At 46.9% G+C, this 24,844-nt stretch overlaps 1 protein-coding gene across 1 annotated transcript in view; it reads right to left on the reverse strand.

Annotated features, from left to right (window-relative positions):
• Nucleotides 1-12,774: 12,774 nt before the first annotated feature.
• Wdr11 (WD repeat domain 11) overlaps nucleotides 12,775-24,844 on the reverse strand; it is a 47,773-nt gene continuing 35,703 nt past the window's right edge. The window contains exons 18-29 of the mRNA XM_087908389.1: nucleotides 24,710-24,824; nucleotides 24,199-24,370; nucleotides 21,244-21,352; nucleotides 19,937-19,999; nucleotides 19,041-19,106; nucleotides 18,221-18,398; nucleotides 17,641-17,736; nucleotides 17,000-17,165; nucleotides 16,431-16,528; nucleotides 15,534-15,679; nucleotides 14,770-14,850; nucleotides 12,775-13,642 (exon numbers count right to left, since the gene is read on the reverse strand). Coding sequence (XP_087764515.1) covers nucleotides 13,486-13,642; nucleotides 14,770-14,850; nucleotides 15,534-15,679; nucleotides 16,431-16,528; nucleotides 17,000-17,165; nucleotides 17,641-17,736; nucleotides 18,221-18,398; nucleotides 19,041-19,106; nucleotides 19,937-19,999; nucleotides 21,244-21,352; nucleotides 24,199-24,370; nucleotides 24,710-24,824 — 1,447 coding nt within the window. The 3' untranslated portion in view covers nucleotides 12,775-13,485. The remainder of the gene's footprint in view (nucleotides 13,643-14,769; nucleotides 14,851-15,533; nucleotides 15,680-16,430; nucleotides 16,529-16,999; nucleotides 17,166-17,640; nucleotides 17,737-18,220; nucleotides 18,399-19,040; nucleotides 19,107-19,936; nucleotides 20,000-21,243; nucleotides 21,353-24,198; nucleotides 24,371-24,709; nucleotides 24,825-24,844) is intronic.

Consider the following 24,844-nt stretch of genomic DNA (forward strand, 5'->3'; position numbering starts at 1 on the left):
CTCATTGGTTCTAGAGCCTTCAAACAGTCATTGTCTATAAAAGGAACAGTTTGAATCCATTGGAACCTTGGGCTCTCCTTAATCAGGCAGCAGAAATCGAGTTCACAGTTCGGTGTGACAACAGAGGTATAAACCCCAGGCTTCAAAGAGAATGATTCCCACCGTAGAATAATCCTCTCAAACACTGTATGACTCTGCGTTGCTATGATTGGTTTAATGAAGAAGCTGACTGACCAAAAGCTGAACAGGATAAAGTTAGGCAGGGGAGCCAAACTGAGAATGATGGGATGAGGAAGGGCGGAGTCTGAGGAGTCATCAGCCAGACTGAGAACTAGTCGGACACACAAAATGGGATAGAGGTAAAAGCCATGAGCCTGGGGCAGCACACAGATTAATAGGAAGGGTTTAAGTTGTAAGAGCTAGTTAGTGGCAAGTCTGAGTTACTGGCTGAGTATTTATAATTAATATTAAGACTCTGAGTGGTTATTTGTGAAGCGGCTGCTGGCACAGGAAAACTCCGCCTACAGATTCCAAGACAGAAAAGTCATGGATGTCGTAGTCAGAACATGGCGGGATATTTGCATACAACTCCTCCACTTCCTCTTATGGATTTTCTTTTCTTTTGTTTTTTTTCTTTCCTTTCTTTCTTTTTCTTTTTTCTTTTTTTGTGTGTGCATGTATATGTATGTGGAGGCCAGAGGAATAGGTACATGTGCGCATATATGTGCATGCATGTGGAGGCCAGAGGAATAGGTACATGTGCACATATATGTGCATGCATGTGGAGGCCAGAGGTGGATGCTAGGCATCTTCTTCAAATGATCCCCAGCATGTTTTTCTTTGGACAGTGTTCTCACTGAACTTGGAGCTTACGCATTCAGCTGGACTGGCTGGCCAGCATGTTGGAGATCCTCTTGTCTCCAACTCTCCAGTGCTTGGATTATAGGTGTGCCCTGTTGTGCCTGCTTTTTTAAAAGTGTAGATACTAGTGCCCTAACTCAGGTGCTCATACTTATCCCACAAATATTTTACACCGAGTCATTTCTGGATCCCACCCCTGCAGACTCTTAAACCACCTCAACAGTCCTTACAATACCCAATACACTGTGGATGAAGTGCAAGCATCCGCAGCCTGTGTTCCTGGACAAGGAAGTCTGCCCATGCTCAGTGCAGGCTCAGTCATCATGGGCCCGACTAAATCGGCACAAACCAAGCAACAGCACACCGCTGCTTTCAAGTATTTCCTTTCTGTGGTCAGTATCGCCAGATTCAGAATCAGCAGGTATGAGAGCTGACAATGCGCTCCTTCTATCCTGGGAGCCAGCCAAGCCACAGCAGTCACCCAGCTAAAGCTACAGGGACACTGTATGCTTTGATTTTCACAGCCTTTCTAGCCATCAGACAGATCTAGAAAGATAAAACTAACTGCTGGCCGCAACACCATTGTCTGTCTCCAAGTGTTCACTAGAGAAGTGTGAAAAACCTCTGGTGTGCCTGTGGAAGCCTTGTTGTCTTTGCTCAGCTTGGAGGACGAGGCTCATTTGGCATGTCCAAAGAGCGCAGCACAGCCGCGGGCTGGCAGGTGAGCTCAGGGCCTCTGCTGTCTTGACTCCTGACGCAGGAAGTGGTCAGGTGGTTTCCATTAGGTTTTAAAGTGATGATAGAGAGCCGACCCTTCAAAAGGCAACAGAGAGCTAGCGGAGGTCCAGATCTGCTTAGGAAATATTAATGCGGATCAGTTACTTTCTGTTGCGGCAAAACGCCATGATGTAAGGAGTTTATTTGGGCTTAAGGCTCCAGAGGGAGAAGAGTTCACCACGGCAGGGGGCATAGCAGGAACCGTAGCAGAAGCAGGGAACTGGAAGGTCATATCTTCAAGGTCAAGCACGAAATGAAGTCCAAGTGGCCCCGGTCTTTCATATCTCAAAGCCAGGGGATGGACACAGGCACTGACTGACACGGGTGGGTTTGAATGGATATTGGCAGCATGGCAGGCGTCCTCATGGGGGCTGAGAGTGGACATACATGGAAATAGTGCATAAACCAAAAGGGATGAACAGGGGTAGGGTACTCTTAAGGGTCTATTTGCTCTCTGGAAAATGGCCAAAGCACTAATGTATGTTACGGTGTGACAAGTCAAGGACAAATGGCGTAAACTTACAGATAATGGGGACAGAGGTAGAAAAAAAATACTATAAATGACACAGTAAAGAGGGAATTTGGATAATAAAGATGCGAATCAAAAGGGACTGGAAAGGGGGGTGAAACAGAAGGCAAAGACTAAGTTACAGATCCAAACTGAACCACATATGGCACCAAAGCTTATAAAAGGCCTGAAGAGAAAACGGCGGGACCTAGCTAGATGGTAAGTAGAAGACACATCACCTCCATGAAGAACACGGAGGAGAATCATAAGAGAACGGGAGAGGGACTATTCCCCATGCTAATGAAGCAGAGCAGAAAGTCAGTTGTGCCGAGGCCCAGGAATCTCGGCTCTGGATCAGTCTCAGGTTCTAGCTCATCACAGTCTGGGCGTGGCCTGCACTCTGGCTCACATAGTCAAGATGAGGTGCCTGGGGAGAAAGAGCCAGAGACGCTGCAGGGCTTGGAGCCCATCGGCCGGTCCATTACTGTGGCTTTGGTCAACAGTGGACTCCCGGTCTAGAAGCAGAGAGGGCTTGGGGCTGTGAGGAGCTGGGGGTATAGGTGCCAGCTTTCAGAACGCAGAGGGAAAGGTGAACCAGACAGCGAGAGCAACCCGTGACTACTGCATACTCAGAACCACGGTGTTTCCGGCTGACCCCATCAAGGAATAGGTTGGGGTAGGGGTGGGGGTGGGGGAATATGCGACAGCATCTAAGAGAGGACTGGCCTGGCCCTGGATGACAGAAGCCTTTTATGCCCCTAAAGAGTAAACTTGTACGGCTGGAGAGATGGCTCAGTGGTTAATTAAGAGCACTTGCTGTTCTCCCAGAGGACCTAGGTTCAGTTTCCAGTACAGACATGGTGGTTCACAACCTTCTACATAGCGAGTCTGAGGACAACCTGGGATACAGGAGACCCTGCCTCAAAACAAAACCAACAAACACCACTGGGCTTGCTGCTGGGGCTGATGCTGGCTGAGGAGCATCAGTGTTCCACTGAGAGGCAGATAAGAGGAGAGGTGATTTTCTTAACACTTAGGAGAAAAGGAAGGAAGAAACAACTTTACTGAGGAAGTCCAGACAATCACACACGGAAGTGGGCAGAATGGGGAGAGGGTGCAAAAATCAAAAAACGTATCCAATGGACCAAAGAGTCTCAGAATATCTAATGTCTTGTGCTTTCTTTTTTTGGGGGGTGGGGCATCAGAATTTGCATGACAGAGGCACTGTGAGGGCCTGCCTGAAAGAAACTGACTAAATCCTACTTTGGTGTTTCCTAACTTGATTTGGCCATGATACTTTTAGAGTGTTTGCTAATACCCCACAGGAAGTCATGATCCCAAGGAACACAGATTGGGATATACACGTTGGCAAAAGGCATTCTTGGATCCAGAAGTTTGGAAAGCATAAAAGCAGAGACTGGATTCTTCCCAGCCACGGTTATGGCTCCAGAGGCTCTGACAAACTGGACCCTGGGGTATGTCTGGAACAGTTAGTTTCCGTGAGTCTCTGGTCAGCAGAGGCAGCAGGAGAAATGCTGGCAGGAGCACAGTGGGGCTGCTGTGAACGACAGCGGGAAAGGAAGGTGGAGAGTTGCGGGGCAGAGCCTGGTTCATCAAAGGGCCACCAGGAAGCCATTCTTTCCTTCTTAAAAAAAGTGTGGGTTGAAGTTTGATATATATAGAGTTTCAGGCCAGCCAGCCAGGAGACCCTGCTCCCACCCCCCACCCCCCACAAAAGGATGAGGCTGGGGCTTCACCTCCAGCTAAGTGGTAAACAGTTTGTATCCCATCTAAGAAGTCCTGAGTTCAAACCCCAGCACCTCAGAAACAACAAAGTTAGCCACTGGGTGGCTTCCTCAGTTCTTCCTGTTCTTCCTCCTGTCTGTCAGACAAATACAGACTACCAGAGGAGGGAGGAAGGAGAAGGGTGGGCAGGTCTACAGAAGGTCTGAAGGGAGCAGCATCTAGGACTCTCTCCAGGTTTCCATATAAGCTGATGCCACAGAGGTTCACCATGGGGTGAAGCCACACACGGGCTGCCATGTTTGTAGGGAGGACACAGGCAGGCCGTCCACCACAGGGGCTCACTCAAGCACGGCTCCTTTCCTGCAGCCTCTCTGCTGACAGCTCACTCCTCTCGACATCTCTGGGATTCTGAGCTCTGAATGTCAGCTTTCCAGGCCACCTATCTCATTGTCAAAAAAAAAAAAAAAAAAGTTTTCTCCTGGATAGTCCTGGAGGCACACACCTGTAGTCTCAGCCCTTAGGATGTTGAAGTAGATGAACTGCCCTGAGTTTGGAACCGGCCAGGGACATGCAGCAAATCTGTCTCAAATAACACACACAGGGGCTGGAAAGATGGTTTGGAGTTAAAAGCATGTACAGCTATGGCAGAAGTCCAGAGTTCAACTCGTGGCACCTGCATCACATGACTCAACACCACCCGTGACTCCAACTGGCCAAGGGTTCCAACATCCTCTTCTGGTCACCTGCACATATATGCACACACATACAATTTTCTTTTAATAGTGTACTTGGGGCATCAAGGCTCTAGGCTCTATCCTGGCACCCTCCCCCAACAACAACAACCAAAAGTGTGTCCTTACTGGAGAAATCCCACTGACCACAACAAGGGCAAGCAGAGGCCTCCTCTCGCCCTCAGCCAGGAGAGGACGGAAGTGTTACAATTATCCCTCTTCCACCAAGGACAGTGCATCTGGAGGCTCTGAGGAATTCCAGGTAGTCACTGTGGGTCAATGGAGGCAGACTGGTTTTCAAGTGGACTCACGAAGGACCACTGGCGTCAATGCACTGAACTTAGCCTTGCCATTCTGCAGGCAGACGTCTGAAGCTGGAGTGGACAGAACCCGGCTCCCTGTAGAGGCTTCTGGGGAGAGGGCTTCCTCGTTTCTCCCTGGATGCTTATGGTGTCCTTGGTGCTGCTTGGCTGGGGACAGCATACCACAAGTCCTGCTCTGTCCCCGCAAGGCCTCTTGTCACAATCTCTTTGTTCTCGTCTCTCCTCATGAGGACACCATCCAATGGGATATGATCCACACCAATCATAGGTCCCGGGTCCTTCCCATCTTTGTCGATTAAGTTCTTGCTTGTGAGGCTAAGGCTGTCCACAGAGCATGTATCTACCATGAGTCCCGCGTAGATCTACCCATAGAAGTTGACCTTTGACCTGAGAACCTCTGAGACCAGAATTTGAATGACTGGCAGCCACTGTGGCCCCACCCAAGAGGAAAATAGTCCATGCTACCTCTTTGTCATCTTCCACCGACTTCATAATTGAAAACAGAGGCACTCGGCAGCAGCAGAGACAGAACTGAGGTTCCAGAACCCTTGACCAAGGAACAGAGCTGACCCTGAGGAGCAATATTGTGGTTTATAAATCAACAGGTAGTGTTTTCAGCTCTCCCTCAACATCTGGTACTCATCTAAAAGAAAAATAAGGACCAAGATAGAGCGAGGGCATGTGGTGGTTTCTGTACAGGAGAACACCCAAACCACAGTGGTCTCAGTTGTTCTGCTTTGCAAATAGGTCTTGGAATGTCCAAACTGCCATACAAAGGTCGGAGAAATGTTTTGCAAGCCCGTCTTTCCCGCCAGCAACACATGCCTGACCAGCAATCCTCTGTCCTGGCCTAGCTAGTTTCAGACTGCATCCTCTTGCCTGCTCCACAACTGACTCCCCAAAGGAGGGCACCAATTCAGGTCCCCTAAATCTCCCCTGCTTTGGAGAATTAGCGAGAGTGGAGACGGCTGGGGCTGGGTGTTGAGAGTACCAGGTCTTGCATTCCCTTTTGTTCATTACCAGTAGGGCGACCGGCCATTCCTGTTTGCAAGAGAATATCTGAACTTTAGAATTGGAAGCCTGGTGTCCCAAGAAACTCAACATGAGGATTTCAGGGCAGTATGTCACCTGCCTCTCGTCACTCAACAGTGCTGTGTGAGTCAGGGAGCACAGCAGGACAGGCTTTGCCTCTCAGAGGTTAAGGTTAGGGGTCAGGCAGGAGGCGCTCACATATGCTTACCCCCTGTGCCTGTCCTGATATCCAGCCATGGCCCCACACCTCATCTATTCTCTAGCTGCTTTGAGAGGGGCCCCTGGATCCTGGGCACATTCCTAGCAGGGTCCAGGTGCAATGCTACCTAGGAAACTAAGCCTGAAGATCAGGGCTGGACAAGGTGGATGCTACTCTGACATCTGCAGGGCTGTCTCAAACAAGAGGCACTGAGAATGTTCTGTGGGACTTCCTGGGCAGATTCAGGACTGGCTAGACTCTTGGGAAAAATAAAATGTAGTTGATGTTTGGTTCTGAATATGAAGTGATCCTCATCAGCCTGTGTATTGGAAAATGTGGTCCCTTGTGGCTCAGGTAGCAGGAAGGTTTGCTGAAGTAGTTTTTACTCTTTTGGCTTGAGGGACACACCACCAAGCTCCCAAATAAATCACACACGGAGGCTTATTCACTGTTATGAATGCCCGGCCTTGGCTTGGCTTGTTTCTTGCCAATTTTTCTTAAATTATCCCGACTATCTTTTACCTCTGGGCTTTTATCTTTCTTAGTTCTGTATATCTTACTGTACTTCTTTCTCCAAGGCTTACTGTGTACTGGGTGGAGCCTGGCCCCTAGTATCCTCCTCTCCTTGCCCTCTTGCTCCTTCTTCCTTGGCTCTCCTCCTGTGTATACCCTGCCTGCCAGCCCTGCCTACCTTGCTCCTGCCTCACTATTGGCCGTTCAGCTCTTTATTAGGACCAATCAGATGTTTTAGGCAGGCACAGTATCACAGCTTTACAGAGTTAAACAAATGCAGCATAAACAAAAGTCACACACCTGAAAATAATTATTTCCCAACGAAGGTTGTATAACTTTTAGGAGGTAGACACTCACGGGAGGAAGTAGGTCACTGGGGAAGTCCTTGAAATTTTAGAACAGGGCCCTATTTCCTACACTGAGATTTCCTACAGCAGCAGTGTGACTTCCTGCCTCATGCCTTTGTGTTCCTAAATGGTGAGTTCAAACAAATCCTCCCTCCCATAAGCTGTGCCAATCAAGGTTTTGTCACAGAACTGAGACGAGAACATAGATAGTGCTTGTCTGTAGATCCCAGGAAAGCAAGCTGTGGTTGGTTATTTTTCTCTTTGGGGGCCTACCACCCAAATAAATACATAAAGAATTATTCTTACTGACTGCCCAGCCTTAGCTTGGCTTATTTCTAGCCAACTTTTCTTAACTTAAATTATCCCATCTACCTTTGGCCTATGGGCTTTTACCTTTCTCTACAGCCGTGTATCTTTTCTTTCCTTCTTATTCCACGGCTGGCTGTGTGGCCAAGTGGCTGACCCCCTGCAGCCTCCTCCCCATCTCCTTTTCTCATTCCTCCCTCTTCTCTATTCTCTTATTTATTCTCTGGGCCAGCTATCCCTGACTATCCTTTCTCCTGCCTTGCTATTGGCCATCCAGCTCTTTATTAGACCAATCAGGTATTTTAGACAGGCACAGTGACACAGATTCACAGAGTCAAACAAATGCAACATAAAAGAATGCAACACACCTTTGCATCATTAAATATTTCACAGCATAAACAAATGTAACATATCTTAAAATAATATTCTACAACAGCAAGCATGAAATGGCAGACTACTTCCTTGTGCTGAAAGTGCGTACCTATTCCTGCATTCATCAATGCTGCGCTGCTAAACTTAACAGCCCGGGCACCACATTTTCAGGAACTGCACTGAGAATTTCTGAGATGCACATAGAATACTGTGCATGTCTGCTAAAAGGAGTGGGATATAATGAGAAAGGCACAGTTACAAGTCAGGAGAAAAGGGAGCTTCTGGAATATGTGTATACATCTGTCAGTAAACTTTCTACAACATTCCGCAGAGACAGAGCACACCGACCGAAGCCCAGGCAAACAGAGACTGTTACCTTGTGTAAAAACTGGTCCTGATGCTGGCTGGTCTCCGGTGTGCCCTGGCTTTTCGGATGCCCCACTTTCAGCACTATGCACAGCAGAGAAAAGTGCACAGCTGTCAGTTGAGGATGTCCCAATTCAGAGTTCAGCCCTACTCTGCCCCTGCTCCCTACAAACCAAGTATGTGATGGGATCTGAGAGGCCTCAAAAAGGAAAGCACACAGGGTATGAATAACATCAGCTCCAGAAGGGCAGGACAGATGGCGGGGTCCATCTAGTTAGCCTTCTAGAATGTTCTAGAGACTCAGCTACTATCCAGAGATCAGCTGCCTAGTCTAGTCCACACACTAGCCTCAGCTACTCTCCATTCCCTCCTGGTAGGGGGTGGATGGAAAAGTAACTCTCTAACACAGAACTGTGGCAGCAGGGCTACTGAACCTGGTGAGGGAACACATATGCACTGCCCTCTGTTCTGGGGGGACAACTCCAGCCAGTACTCCTTCCTGTCCCATTCCCAGGCTAGACCCTCCTTTATTGCAATCATCCACTCATACACTGACCAATGCTTTCCCTGGGCTAGACCTTCTTCTGGGAGCTGAGGCCCCATGAAAGGACAAGGCAAAACAAGCTCCACCTTCGTGGAACTTATGATCTTGTCAGGAAACCAGGCAACAAGAACATGGACTGAGTGAGGTCAGGGGTTTTAGAGACCTACTGAAGTCGGGTACAGGAAAGGATTAGAGTGGGGTGCAAGTAAGAAACAAGTGACTCTGGAGAAGTAAGGGGGAGTGGAGCCACGTGAATGGCTGAGGGTGGGGCAGGGGCACACACGCAAAGGCTGTGAGGTGGAGCGAGGATGTTCAAGGCTCACACAGGGGGAGATGACCCATATGGAGGGAGCCCAGGAACCAGAAGAGATCCTGCAAAGCCCTCCTACAGATGGGCCATGGCGATATGGCTTTGGATTGATTTCAGTGCAGTGGGGGCTGCTAGGGAGGGAAGTGGGGACTGCTAGGGAGGGAAGTGAGGGCAGGCTGGGAAGGGCACCCTTCATCCGCACCTGCGCTGTCTTGGGATGGGTTTGGGGGATGGTTTCCATGTTCCAGAGGAGGCCCCTCCCTAAGCCTCCTCACCAGCATTTCCCCTAGTCTTGGGGCCAGGCTCACCGCGTTCACACTGGCTCCACAGGCCTTCCATCTTGCCTGGAAGGCTCTGGTTTCTCTCTCAGGACCACTCCCTACTACCTTCTTCCACTTCCCCATGCAGTTTACGCAAGGCATCCAGGGACTGTCTGGAAACTTTCCATAGTGTGGAGCTCTGGACAGTGTATTGGGCTCAGTAAACACATGAAGCTTGCTAGTTCCCAAGAACTGGTGCGGGATGGAGGTGGGGGGTGGTCAGGGCTGAGGCGGCCAAAGCCTTGGGATGAGTCTGAATCTCAGGCGGGAACAGGCTGCTGGGCATGGGGGATGTCAGGGGTACAGGTTAGAAGCCCAGGAGTCTGTCTCTGGGGAGATGGTTTCTTACAGGCCCCAGATGACATTTTGCCCTAAGCAAGCTTTTTGCATTCATGGGGGAGTGGGGGTCTGGATTCCAGGAGCCCATCTTCCCCCATCCCAAGTCACGCCCAACCCCGAGGAACTCCTGCTAGACCATGCCACTCCAGGAAGGCTCTGTAACAAGGGAGCAGTTCTTCCCATATTCCCACTCTCTCTATTCATCGTCACGGTTCGCAGCTGTCTGCTCTTTCCGCCACCTATGGAGAGCGTACTACCAGCAATTGCAAAAGAGGCCCAGGTGACAACCGGCCAGGCAGTTCAAGCTCTACGCCCTTTTCCTCTGTCCCTTCTGCGGCACTGGTACTTAGAAGTACTGTTCCTGAGTAGGCCTGCTCGTGACAAAAATATCAACCTCCAAGGTGCAGCCCGCAGTGACCGTGAGACACACAGGTTCCGCAGACACTCTACAAGGTCAACTGGCACATGCCACAAAGCACATGCCAGGTAGGCTGAGCTTCTCACCATCATTTCAACACACCTAGATGAGGGTGTTTCTAGGATGCCATCCAAGCTGCCCAATGTGATAAGGTATATATGGTCCCTAGACCCCTGGCAAAGATCAGCAACTTCAGACAAGCCAAGGACTGCCATTCAATTACACTGGGTTGAGGAACGTCCCTAAAGGGCATCGGGAAGCAGAAATCAACAGGCCTCAAGTTCTGTTGACCAGTTAACCTCCTTTTCCGTGTTAGTTAGACATAGTTTTTCTAGTTCTTATGTCAGCTTGACACACAAACTAGAGTTATCTGGAAGAAGCGAACTTTAATTGAGAAAATCCCTCCCTAAATGTTATTCCATTGGCTCACTTTAAGAGCTAACCACGCCCACCCTAGCCAATTTGGACCTCCCCCCACCGCCATCTCTCTTCTTCTCTCGTGTGTGTGTGTGTGTGTGTGTGTGTGTGTGTGTGTGTGTGCCTGTGTGCGCGCGCATGTGCGTGTGTGTGTGTCTTTGTTTTATGTTTGTCTATATCTTCCTTTCTTTAAGTAATAAATGTCTAGCTTTATGTATAGCCTTATGTCCATTTACTCTGCCATTTACCGTATCCAGCCGCCTGACTCTGCCGCTCGCCCGGGGACCCTGCCTCCCCCTGCCGCATGGCGCTGCCACTTGCAGCTGCTCCGCAAGCTGCCCGGGGCATTTCATCATCATATTCTTTTAAAAAGAACAAAACTAAGATCTGGCTGCAAGACATTTTCTTAATTAGTTATTGATGTGGGAAGGCCCAGCCTATCGTGGGTAGTACCATCCCTGGGCTGGTGGTCCTGAGTTCTATAAGAAAGCAGGCTGAGCAAGCCATGCGAAGTAAGGCAGTTACCAGCTCCCCTCCATGGTCTCTGCATCAGCTCCTGCCTCCAGGATCCTGCCCATTTTGAGTTCCTGCCCTGACTTCCTGACTTTCCACTGATGCTGAAGTATAAGTCAAATAGATCCTTTCCTCCCAGCAGCTTTGTGGCCATGGTGTTTCATCACAGAAAGAAACCCTAAGACGCAGCACTAACAACATAAAAAAATAACTAAAATGAAATCATAGAACGGTACCTCTGCCACATCTGCGTGGACTTGGATTTCTTGGGCTCAGTGAGGTTTTGAAAAACTAGATGCCCACTCCAGAGCTGTGCCAAACAAACGTGCTAAGAGTCAAGTTCTGAAGTGGTGGCTCACCCAAGTTCCTTGCAGCTGGCAGATGAGAGGCCGGGCACACTGCTGAGAAGGCTGCCACAGCCTAGCTCATTTCCAAAAAGAAGCAAGAACAGAGTCTTTGCTTAGTGTTTGGTGGAGCGCAGAGCTGCCAGGGCTGGGAGAAGGACCCTGGGGGGCTGGACATTGCGAATCATCATGGTTAGTTCCTAAATACTGGAAGTCAGATGCCCTCTGCTTTGGGGTAAATCAGAGACAGATGAAAAGGACAGTAATCGTGCACCGCAGTTAGCAAGCAGCACTTAGACATTAACCCAGCACTCCTTGAGAAAACCGTGCATCAGCCTTAGAAGTCAGCCTCTTCCCTCTCAGGTGCCCGTGCGGTGCAGTTTCCCCTTGACCTCGGCCCGATGATTTGACTGCAGACTTGTTAATGCTCGCTGTTCTGCTTGCTGGTTTGGCTCCACAGGACTGTATGCGGCCCTGGTGATCAAGCGCTTGAGGACTCCTTGGTCTGGGATCTCTCCACAATTGGCACACACACTTCTGCTCCTTAGCAAATTATTTTCTGCAACAGGTATCATACCACTGGTCTCCAACACAACTCATTTTTGTTTTCTGGCCCTCGCTGTTCTGGTTTAACATGATGGGAGAGTGACAAACGACCGGAACGAAGGCAGGGCCTTGAGGCAGACTATGTCCGCAACGAGACAGGTGTGTTTCAAATGCTCCAAGTGCTAACACCGCTCCTGAAACCTGAGCCTTTGTTTCCATCATCTGATGGCTTCTGCCTCAGAACTGTCACAAATGACAACTGTCACAAGTCGGTCTGAAGCCTCTCTCGTGAGAACCTGAGGCTGGGAAGGGCCAGATGGGATGAACTTTCTGGTGTTCTTCTTAGCCTAGGGAGTAGGGGAAGAGTCTACACTCACAGTGAGGGTACCGAGAGACCTCATGCCACCAGTGAGACTTCACAAGGCAACAATTTGACCCCTGAATGGGAGTCATAAAACTATTCTGTCAAGGGTAGGGCAGTATCATTTTAGGTCTTTCAAGTCACCTGCCTTTGGTCACATGTACCCCCATCAGCCTTCCAGCAAGAACAACCAAAGGCAGTGACTATCCACTAGCATGACAGTGAGCAGTAGGTGTGGGCATGGAGCTGTAGGAAGAAAACTGGCACCTCCAGGGACAGGCATGTCTTTTTATCTCAGCTCAGATATATTGGTCAAATTCAGTCTTTTTTCCAAGGTGCTGCATCGGTCTGGAATAAGCCATCTTCCTCAAGTACCCCTGATGTAGCTAACTTCAAAAATGGAAGATGGGGGTCCGGAAACTGCCCCAAGTTGCTGGGAACCAGGGACTGTAACTTTGACCTGAAGTTGTGTTTCTCAATGTCCCTGGAAAAATAAAGTAGGGGTGAAGGTGTTGTTCATCTGGCTATTTGGGGCCAAAAGAACCCATCTCAAAAAGAAAAAAACTCAAAACAACAAAGTCTTGGCTGTGATTTTCCTTTATTTATGATTTTAATAGTCACAGATATTTAAATTCTGAGCAATAATTTATAATAATTACATCTATTCGAAGAAAACAAAGGCAGAAAAATGTACAAAAAAGGCTTTAGAAATGAGGTTACTGGAATGTATCCTAGGAGTTAAAATTTAGACCATCCAAGACCACTAACACTAAATATGAAGCTTAGACATGTTCCATGAAGACTGAGTCCCAAATACAAAACTCATCAATGCCTAAAGCAAGGAATCCACTGTGTTCTCAAGGTATCTTCAAATGTTCTGCCCTCTGTGTCCTAAACAAATGCCTATCAACACAGGCACACACAGCATGTGTCTGAGAATTCATCAGTTGCACAATCTCTTGTTATAGATTTCTTAAACATCTTTAAATTAACAAATGAGAAAGGAAAGCAATCCATTCTCTTGAGTTTTTAAGTTACAAATATTGAAAAGTAGTCACAGGGATCTTAAAAGCACTTTCCAAAAGTATGAACACTACACACCTTCCCACTGTGGGTCCCACTGTTCTGAGCTCACACGGGACACAGACCTGCAGCCTGAAGAAGGTGGTGCCACAGCTAACAAGGGCCAGGTCTTCACATCGGTCTGGACTGACCTTGACTGCGACCGTGAGCAGTCAGGCCAGTGCCCCTCACACCTTGCTTCCAACATTGGATTTCCAGCACAGAACATGTCACCCTTCTGTTAGTTCTTCCTTGGGGGATCCAAGCTCATTCAGTAACTCTCTGCCAGCTACTCCAGCTTTCGAAGCAAAATGCACCGCTCCCTGTTTAAAACCGAGGCTCTTCAGGCTTCGGGCATAGTCTGCATAGATGGCAGTGATGAGCTTCTGTAGACCTCAGTTAAGGAAGCCAAGAGCGCAAATGCCTAAATAGAAGGGCACCTCTGCCCAGGTGCTCCGGGGGGGGGGGGGGGCTGGTGGCCATGGGGAGCAGCGTGTCACGAGTGTAGGCACTTCTCTACGAGGGGGAAGCGCCTCGGTCTAACCATGCTGCGCTCTGCACCAGCTGAGTCCAACGTTCCTTTCAGAAGACCCCAGTCAGCGTCCTCAGATGCTCCTATCCCCATACTCCACTGAGGACAGGAGAGAACCTACACATACCCCCGACTCCATGTGCAAGTTTCTCAGAGACTGGCAGTTGGAGCAGAATACTTAGTTAGTGAAGAGGCTCTAAACAGCTGGGCACCGGGTTTTGAGACAGCCCTGTTATGTTGTGTTCTGAGAAACCTGAGCCCAGACCAAGTGCACCAATGACTGGGGCCATGGCTTTGCCTAACCTTAGGCTTTAGTCACTTTTCAAAAAATTTTGCTTTAGTTTAGCTTTAAAAAATGAGTTTTTACAGGGCTAAATAACCAACATATAGAAATGAGGTCAAATGTAGACGCTCAAGAAAAAGTGTAAGAGAAAAGGTAGTTTTGCAAACACGAGAACCTGGGAGCTATATCCACAAGCCCATTCTTTTCAAAAGAAGAAAGCACCCCAAGAGACGGTTAGAAGAAATAGTGTCCCTGGCGTGGGCAGCTCACAGCATCCTGCCTGCATAGCACAACTCAAACGCTCTGTCCTATTCCATATCAGAGGCTCACTTGGGTACAGTGGGAGGTTTTAAAATTTTTTAATCTCTATTTCCTGGGTAAACATACAAAACATGTTCCACAAAACACGTCATTTTGAATATTATTTTAGAGTACTAGTACCACATGCTTTTCTAAATTATTCGCTTTCCCTTTGTTTAAGTTCAAGCACACACTGGAGAGCACAGGTCCTTCAACTGCGCAGTCCTTGCCCCTCCTCTGACCAGCCTGCGGTGCAGCAGGCCACTCTGCTTGTTTTCCCTCCCCTTTCTCCTCTGGGCTTGCTGACTCACCACGTGGCCCTTTCTCACTATAATACAGTTGCAAATCTCACCCATATCACCTTTTCTCCTGTTGGCACAAACGTCCCTGCAAAGGATATCTGTGTCCTCGTTGACTTCAAATGCACCATACTTGAGACAGGCTTCCACAAACAAGGCAGCTCTATCAAAGTACCTCATGCTGGTCAGTGGAACAAAAAAAAGTTAGTTCTCAAGATCTGTCATAGGTGGGCGGAGTCAACCAAGCATCTGACAATTTGCACACATTTCCCGAGGAAATGGTATGTTCTGTAAGTCACGCCAACACACTTCTAGGCCTGATTTATGAAGGAAAGAGCACACGTCTCCAAGTACAGGCTTCATGGTGGACACTGCAGAGCACTGTGGTAAGCAGTTTAAACCACTGTAATCCAGGACCACAAATTCTTCTAAATTCTGTACCCATTGCCCAGTAATCTCTCAAGTTTGTCTCAATCTATTGCCTCTAGTTTTCAATAAGGCAATCTCCTATCAGAGTGAGGTGCTCATGGGGAAACCCCACCTTGCCGTACTCTCCCACCTCTTACAGCTCTTGGGGCTTCTTCTCAGCTACTCTCTCAAGCCTGAACCCTCCCCAACTGTCTAAAGACTTCTATAGTCTTAAAATGTGTCATTTAGGCTTGGCAAACATATTGTTGGAAAATATTACAGGCTCTAGAACAAATAACCAATGAACAGAGATGCCCTATCCCCATTAGATGCTATACAACCTTAACTGTACCATTCTCCTTCCACATCATAGCCAAGAACTAGCTACACCATTAGAACCCGAGAACACTGAGAAATGGCCACCCAGTCCGAGTGGTCAGGGCTCACCAGTCATACCTGTGAAGTGTCTCTGCCACATTGACAAAGCAACCCAGAGAAAGAAGAACCAGGAGGGCCTTGGACTTCTGATTGACTTGTGGAGAACACAGGTGGTCAACCCACCGCTTCAGAACGTCTGCACATTCTTCAGAATTTAACCGCACCTGAGAAAAAGGTCCACATCAGAACAGAAACATCCTTCTGCTATGTGAGAAGGCCTTGCTGGTGAGAGGCCGTAGTCTATCACGGCCTGGCAGCTTTTCCCAAAGCTCGGCGACATGGGGACTCCCTCCCAGTGAAACTTCCTGCTCTCTTCTTGTCTCTACATTATCTGGAGAATGTCCCTGGGCCAGCAGGACTGACCTTATCTGAAAGCTGTCTTTAAGCCTGGATGCCCAATTTATCTTTAACGTGACCTTTGACACAGCTCCCCTGCCACACACATGGTAACTAAGACTTGTACTAGGAGCTTTGCTATACGATCTGCTGCCAGTAACCCAGCCTTATGAAAGGAGTAGAACACTTAATGCAAATTAGGTTTGTCATTACAATCTCCAACCCTACGTATTTCCTATACTCTAGAATTAAGCTGAGCTGATTTACTGAAGTCATCTCCCAAGGAAGAAGCAGAACCACAACACTGCAGAGAAGCGAACTGTGCTTCACTGAGACAAACAGTCTAACTGGTACATCACCCGAAAGCTGCTGTTTCTCACAAACTGGGGGCCTGGCTGCATCAGATGCCAGCAAGCAGGAGTCAGCTGCTTCACCTGACTGCTGTCAGTGCAAGGTGTTTTCAGTAAAAGCAGCAGCTAATACTACTCAACCGGAGGTGGACCAGCAAGCGGTCATGAGAACAGCAAAAGAGCTGAGTTCTCTATCTCACTTCTCAGGACACCGACTGGGAATGCCTACCTTTGCAAGCCATGCAGCTCGATTCCACTCGCCGTATGTCTGCAGGTAGCGGCAGGCATCTGCAGCCTTGTCTATCAGGCAGAGTAACTGAACGCCCTCTGGAAGACAGAACAGTCCCCTCATCTGACCCTGCAGCGCTTTCTTTAACAAATTATTAAAAAGTAAAACCACATTTGACGTAAGTCTTGTACATTTTATACAGGGTGAGCACACTTAATTGTCTCAGATAAGGAGTGTTCAACCTGGGAATAATGGGAAGTCGTCAAACTGAATTTTAAACTAAACTATTAGTACAGAGTTACCTCTACAATGTTACCTCTCAAGCACCAGGGTAGTGAGCACGAGCACATTCTAAAGCATGGACTGGGGTGAAGCACCTAGCCCAGGGTCGTGGGACCCTTGCTTACTGTCACTGCAATCATTAATACTCCTTGTTTTGCACTTAAAATAAGCTCGGCTCATGTGACTGCAGTCATCCTATACACAGCACTAGTTTTCTGTAGCATCTATAGAGACGTGTCTTCAGCAGCCCAACCCAGCACCGACAGATGCAATAAAGTGTGCCTTACCTGCCAGCTTGCCATTGGCGATCATATTGGTTGCCACCAGCTTAATGGTGCTCTGAGAAGGGCCTGAGGAGGTGACAGTGGTGACCAAGCAGGCTTTCAGTGAGTCACAGTAATAGTGCTGGTTATCTGCACTCGTTTCCAACAGCAGCTGCACAGCTCTGTCCGTCTAGTAAGAGAAACACCTCCTCTAGTTACGGGGACATTCTCTTCCAACAGAGCCTATTAAAACCATAAGGTGGAACGTCTAAGTCTGCAGCATAGAGGTAATGTTCACTTGCAAACACTCCTGGATGCCTTAGCAACACATACAAGGCTGGTGAAAGTCCTGCACTTTGGCTCTAAGGCAAGCATAAAGCCCGGCCTGGGGCAGGGCTGCTAGGAGCGTCCACTTCAGCTGTGCAGGAAAGCAAACAGCCGCTGTCTGTTACAGAAGCTAAAGCTGCAGTGGGCTAACCACTCGGCTCTGCGGCCTCACAATGAGTGCTGGTGGGACTGTTAAAGAAAGCCTAAGTGTGCACAGAGAAGGACACGCGTTCAAGTGGCTATATACATATGGATGCATAAGTGAGAATTTACACGCACAACGACGCTCTGAAATGTCCATCAACCAGCAACTCCAGGAAGCATCAGAGCCGACATACCTGACCCAAGAGTAGCAGCTGGTCTGTGCACTTCCTTGTGTGATCGTAAGTGGACCGTTTTCCTTCCTGTAGATTAACTCTTTCTAGCTGAAACTTCTAAAGTAGGAAAGAAGGAGGAGGAGGAGCAAGAGAGGAGGAATAAGAAGAAAGAGAGAGATAGGGAGAGAGGGAAGAAGAAAAAGGAGGGAATGAAGGAAGGAATGAAGGAAGGAGAAAGAAAGAGGAAGGAAAGAAAGAAGGAAGAAAGGAAGTTAGTTTAGTTTGGGCTATCAAACTTTTTAAGTCAAGTAAATACTGAGATTTATTGAAAATTGAAGTGAACAAATTAAAATAAGCATTCCAAGTTAAAAAATTTAAGACAAAAATCAACCTTTTGTGTGTGTGTGTGTGTGTGCATTAAAACTTAGTGTTTATAAGTTGTCAGAGAATCAGGCTTTTCATACGACATGCCATAACACTTATTTCTAGGAAGGGGACTTTAATTGGGCTCGAAAGTTCCCCAAGTTTAGGATACTCAGGAAAACGTCAACAATGAAGAAGGTATCTGTGACTAAGGCTTTGCTCAGGGCAATGGCAGCACCTGGAAGTAGGCGTTCTCACAGAGCACGTCATAGCAGATGTCCAGAGGGTTGTTCAGCCTGTCCTGAGGAGCGCCTTCCTTGGTTACCACTGCGTCCCCGGACCTGGCTGGGGACAAGCTGTGCAGGTAGTGGGCCGCCACCGTCCAGAAGTGCAGCTCTGACTCATCGCCGTAGAGCCTGCAAGGAGGAAAGCGAGGCTTCCGTGAGTTCACACTCCAGGGTCGGGTCAGGCTCCCTTGAGGGCCCTCAAGTCCCGAGTCCACCAGGGAAAGCGCTAATCAGTGGGTCCTCGAGCTGGTTACTGGGTTCCCAACAGCACAAGGCCTGACCACACAGAGCCTTCACATCCCACAGCTCCACAGGACTGCTCTCCCAGTATTTCTGTGTTTGGGCATCAGCTTCACAGGAAAAGCTTCTGGATAAGGTGTCAAAATAATCTGCCACTTGTACTTTGGAACATGGTGGGAAATGCCCGCATTGTGAATGACTCTGTTAAACACTAGGAAAGCGCAGGCAACTGCTTTTGATAGTAACTCATCAATATGTTTATCAATACACTTAAATGCACAGTTTGTAGCTGACATTTTTAAAGCTCCCCATCGGTGGAAGTCCGTGCAGCACAGCAAGCCCAGACCTCATTTAAGACGTCACCAGACTTCAGGTGAGTGTCAGCACTCTTAAATGGATTCTAAGTCAAATCGAAAGGAGGAGCTTGGATTTTGAAAACATGTCAGAGTTCAGTTGTAACGTACAAAGCCTCAATAAAAGAAATAAGTTAACTTGAAATTATCTCTTACGCAACACGTCAGAGAGCATTACCTGGAAACAAGGAGGCACCTCTGCAAGAGAGTGAATTCAGGATCAAGCAGGAGTTTCTTTATGTCGCTGCAACAGGAATCCAGAGAGAGGTAAGACAAACATTTCCAACCAAACAAAAGCAAAGAGATGTATCAACACATGTTCAGGATTTCTAAGAGCGGTTACTGTCTTGGCTCCCAACTTACACAAGTGGAAGGATGCTGTCAATCACCCTGAGCACCAGGGGCCAGGACTCTGCTTTGTATCCTGCAACAGTTCACTTGACAGCAAGAACAAGGATGTCACTGCTGACATCATTCTTAAAGTCTACAGTTTCCCAGTTAAACACAAATGTTAATCTTAGGAAACTGAAGACAAGTGAGTAATTACTTTGAAATTTCCATTAATCAAGTACTTATTAAAGATTATTATTACATATGGCAGACTCTAGACTGCAGAAAAAGTGCTCTATTTTACCAAGAACTTCATGTGGACTCCTATTTTGTCTCCTCCTTTTGCAAAATAATTCTCAATATTTATTTTTAATTGCTCATGGCTCTAAGGAGCACCTGTTTCTTAGCCCAAATTGTGCACTCACAGCACCTGGCACAGGCTGTCTCAGAGTCACCTGCCCACATTCTCTAAGACGGGCTCCATGACGCGTTCATGGGCATGGAACTCCTGATAGAGCACAGCAGTTTGAGAACTGGGAACTGGGAGAGACGGACACTCTGTTCCTGCAGTTACTAAGTTAGTCCTTCTAGCAAACAGAGCTGCAAAGAGGAACAAACCTATGTCAACAAATTGTCTCTCTGTGGGTCATTAACACTTGGGAAGAAAACTGTTTGGGTTTTAAAAGTCAAATTAACGTGTGTCACTTTCCAGTGTTCTTATCTGCTATGAAATACAGGGCTTACTTAGACAACGCATTCAACTGTTCTTGAAGGAGAGTCTTTATTTCTTCATTTTCTGGATAATCACTGTGCAGAAAAAAAGTTTGAATCATTCATTGTCTCTGCATTTACTACCATGTATTTCTTTACTGAAAAAAAGGTTGGATTAACATAGAAATAACCTTTTTATAACCTCTTGTTAAAAACTTGGCTACAGGACAAAGTAGTAACAAAGGGTCTGGGACTCACTGACCATTTTTATGGCTGCCTCTCTTACTGAATAGAAGAAACAAGGATATGAATAAAGACAACCACAGGTTTCCAAAGAGGAGAAAGCTGGCTCTAAGAACGATCAGGTCTAGACTCCTTTCAGTAAAGAACCCGCAATGAACAATGACTAACTGACTTGCTCCTCTGACCTGTGGGATGGTATCTGGTTCTCTAAGTAGATAGTTCTTAGGCAACAGATACTCACTGCCTTAAAAACAACGAAGCCCTCACACCACACCACCCTGTGCCGTGCACACACGGTAAGTTCAGTAAACTGTAGTAAATAATTTCTGGTTTGTTTCTATGAAGACGTTTTTGCAGTGAGGTAGACACTGATTTATAAACACCCTTCCGATTCTGCTTTATAAAGAATTAGGCCTGGCCCCAAACCTCCAGCGACTCTCGGCCCTCTTCATAGTCATCTTTTCCCTCTGTCCTGATGCAGCCCTGTGTGACGATCACCCAGCCCTGAGAGCATCCTAGGCACCAGCAGCTCCTCTCCGCACTGACCCACTCTTCTGCCAAGGCCCCACAGCGGTGAACAGGTAGAAGAGGAATCCGTGTAGTGATGTGGGAATTCCCTCTGCATGCTGTGATTACCATTAATGAATAAAGAAACTGCTTTGGACCTACAGCAGGGCAGAGCTTAGCTAGGCAGGCAAAACTAAACTGAACACGGGAGAAGGAAGGTGAAGTAGAGAGAAGCCAAGGCGTCGCTGCCAGAGACAGATGTGCTGAAACTTTGCTGGTAGGCACGACCTCGTGGTGATGCATAGATTAATGGAGATGGGTTAAATTAAGATGTAAGAGTTAGCAAATAAGGAGCTAGAGCAAATGGGCCAAACAGTGATTTAAATAATATGATTTCTGTTATTATTTCGGTTCTGGGCAGCTGGGACAAACAAGTGGCCTCCTTACAATATGTGTAGTCTCTCTGCCTTTGCTTGGATTGGTGCTAAGGCTTTATTCCTTCTAGGTTTTGGACTGTAAGCCATGGCTATTTTTCATGAGTGACCCTCAACCCCAAGTAAATTATGCACAGAAAAAAGGAAATAACTTACATGTGAGAAATGTCCAAAGAATATCGGCCATTCCAAGGCTGGTGTAGTAAGAAGGCTTTCAAGGCAAGGGCGGCCCTTGGAACAAGGAGGTATGGGCACCACACAGGCTCTAGGCAACAAAAGAGTGCTTCTCAATGAAATGAACTTTTATACCTCAAAAGAGTCTCAGCTATGGACCATTTACAGAGCAGTCAGAGGACCAACGCCTACACCTGGTGCAACTGGGACTTATTTCAGAGGAGAGGTTCTTTGCATCAAGTTTGATTAGTACATTCTCATTCTCCTTTTTAACGTTTCAATATCTAGAATGATACAAAGCTCTGTACTACTGAAAAAAAGACTCAATGTAATAACTCAATTCATACCAATAAAGCTCATTTTAAAAAACATTAAAAACAACTACAACTACATTTACCTGCATTGTCTGTACCACCAGATAGGGGTTTTTTTTTGTTGTTGTTGTTGTTGTTTTTTCCCCCTGAGACTGTTAAACTAACATGGTCTTACCATCTATCAGGAGTTTGTTGTGAAGGAACTGGGTGACCGCTGATCTCTGTCATTCCCATGAGTCTTTTATAAAGTCTTTTGCACACAGGGATAATTTTCTATAGCCTCCAACATGCAGCAGTTGCTTATTAGGACAATACAAAACAAATAAGAGCTGGCTGTTTTCAGCACATTCCAAAGGAAAGAAACTTAGCAGCTACACACAGCATCTCCCTCCACTGGGGTCCCCACCTCTGACCCACTGCCCAGGGGCCCGCGGGCTTTCACTACCCAGTCTCCTCCAGTTCCCGTGGAGCCTTTCTTCCCTGGTCTCTTGAACAGAAACAATCAGTTAAAATGGCCAAATGTATGACAGACTGTGCCATCTAAAATGAAAGAAACCTACCAGCTACACGGATAGCTACTGAGCACCTGAAAGATGGCCAGCATGATGAAGAAATTGAATAATTTAATAAATCCTGACGCTTGACTCAGTCATTATGCAACTTCTAAGTAGATTTGAAGTGACTCGAATATGTAGCGACTGCTTACAAGAAATGTTATAAAATCCAAACAGGACTCAAATATTTCTGCTGAAAATTTGTCCTCAGAGTTATATAGCTAACCCAATTTACTTGGCAATACAGATAAAATATCAACAAGATCTCAAAGACTTAGTGCTTTAAAAAGGTAAAATATCCTAAGTAATTATTAATAAAGATTATACTTGAAATGATAATTTTTATATATTTAAGATAATAAAATCTTTACTAAGATCAACCTTATCTCTTTCTTTTTAATTCTTAAGGAAAATTTCAAGCAACCCATCTGACTCATGCTTCTAGGAAGCAATGCTGCTTTAGCAAACACTCTATATGCCAAATCAAAATTAAACTGGCGACGAATACTGTGCACAGGCTTTCCAACTCAAGAGTCAGAAAAGGTGAGAAATGTTTTCACACCTGAGAGTTTTACTGCTGATTCTATAAAAGCACCTAAAATACTATCCACATTCAAAGGTTGTTAGTTACTCCCCAAATATCTTGATAATTATATTATTTTTAAAAACCTAGAGTCTGGGAGCTAGGGACACAATAGTGTAAGCACTTAGCATGTCCAAGGCTCTGGAGTCAACCCTGAGAACCAGGGCAAAGAAAAGACAAAGGACTTGGAGCCCAATAAAGGCTGCTTTTGTACCCTCCCTGGGAAGCTAGTGCCCAGCAGTGACCCTTCCCCATCACTATGTTAAAATCCACCTTTCTGGCTGAGGCTGTACCACTAGAGATTGAATGGGAGTAATATTTTTCTTTTTAATTTAGTCAAATTTAGAGTATGATGATGTAAACCCTGGTTCCCAGCCAGATGTTTAATACAGTATACACAGTTAATATGATGGACTCCAGTTTTGTAGCGCACATTCAAGTGATGATGGAGCCTTGAGATTTAAATTTTAAATCCAAAGTGAAAAAAGTTCTAAATACTTAGATTTTATTTACCTACTTCTCAGCTTAGAACTAGCAACTGTTTTGTTTTTTAAACATCACCCTTGGTGTTCCCTCAATTTCCTTGGCTCTTCAGGTGTGAAGTGTTCGCTTCTGTGCGTCTCCCTTGGCAAGGAGGCCCTCACACCTCTGCGGAGCTGACAAATGATCAAGATCAAGTATGGGAATGCAACAAGTGGCTTGTCCTGTACCTGACGGCAGTCACAGCTACAAAGAGAGAAGAGCTAGTGCCCCAGTACGGCAGGCGGGGGTCTGGGGTGACAAGCAATGCACAGCACATGTCAGGGACACCACGAGCACTGTGGCAGGGACTCCAGCACTGTCACAAAGCCTCAGCCTCCCAAGCACCAAATAGTAGCTGGCTCTAGGAAGCACAGGCAATTCTGAGTTGAGCCAGTAAACAAATGACCAAGGCTCTAAGCAATGTCTATAAAACAGACGGCCAGGAGTGCACATGGAGGACGACAAGAGGACACTTGGAGCTGGAAGTCCCTGGCTACCCCAGTTAGGACCAGAAACACTGTTGCCCCCCAAAAGTGCATTCTAAAGAGGATTCCACTCTGAAAGTCAAAAGCCGTCTTTTAAACAGTTAGGTGGATAAGCTTATCTTTTCTTTAGGAAAAACAAGTCACAAATGCAGTTTTTGTTATGTTTAGTTTTTTACTATGCTTTTAATTTTTTTCTTTTTTGTAAAAGAACAAACAAAACAACCATACACAAAAGGAGCAAGATAGTACAATCACCTAGTTTAGCTTTGGTTGATCACAGACAGGACAGAAACACGACACACAGAACCCTGCACTGGAGTGGATCTGCACTGATACAAAACGCAGGACACAGAAAGCTTACTCCTGAAGTCATCAGAGTCATAGTTTCCCAGCAGCTCTCTGAAATGAGGCAGTAGGTGCGCTCTGTCTAGACAGCCAGAGCCTGTGGCAGCAAGCACCCTCTCAGGAATGCATCTTACCTGTTAACTCCTGCTCATCCATTCTAAAACACGTAGACTTCATCGACATCTCCAGGACTCTGATGCACCCGTCATCAGATGCCAAGATCACTTTATCTGATGTGCACCAGTCCACATCCAAAATCCGAAAGGTCACATTTCTTCCACTTCTTAAACTGCTCACCATCTGAACCTGTAAGAATGATTGACAGAAAATAAAGTTGTTTACCATTCTGGATTAAATAGTCAGAGACTGTGTGGCAGAGGCCCAGAATATGTCTGCAAATGAAGAGCCTCCGGCAGCCCATCTCCCACCCGCGGTCTGCACTCCACAGGTCTCAGTCACAGTGATGGCACTAAACAGCCCATCAATCAAGCTGTCCCACTGCCTCAATTCTCTAACAAATAATTTCTTATAAGAGGCTGGACATACTTATTGAATATTCCATTTTCAGAAAAAGTGGAAAACAGAACCAGTTCCCATACCGATAGCTTCCCTGGCTTCACCGACAGACTGTAGGGCTGGGCCTACCTCTTTAGTGTCCCACACTTCAGCGCCATCATTATACATTGCTATTAGCTTCTGGTTTCCTTTGCCAGGGGCAAAACGAATCTTCCTCACCCAACTTCTATGTGTGGGTATTCCTCTAAGGACAAAGAAATAAAA

This window comes from Myodes glareolus, chromosome 7 (assembly GCF_982192425.1).
Source record: "Myodes glareolus chromosome 7, mMyoGla1.1, whole genome shotgun sequence".
Lineage (NCBI taxonomy): Eukaryota > Metazoa > Chordata > Mammalia > Rodentia > Cricetidae > Myodes > Myodes glareolus.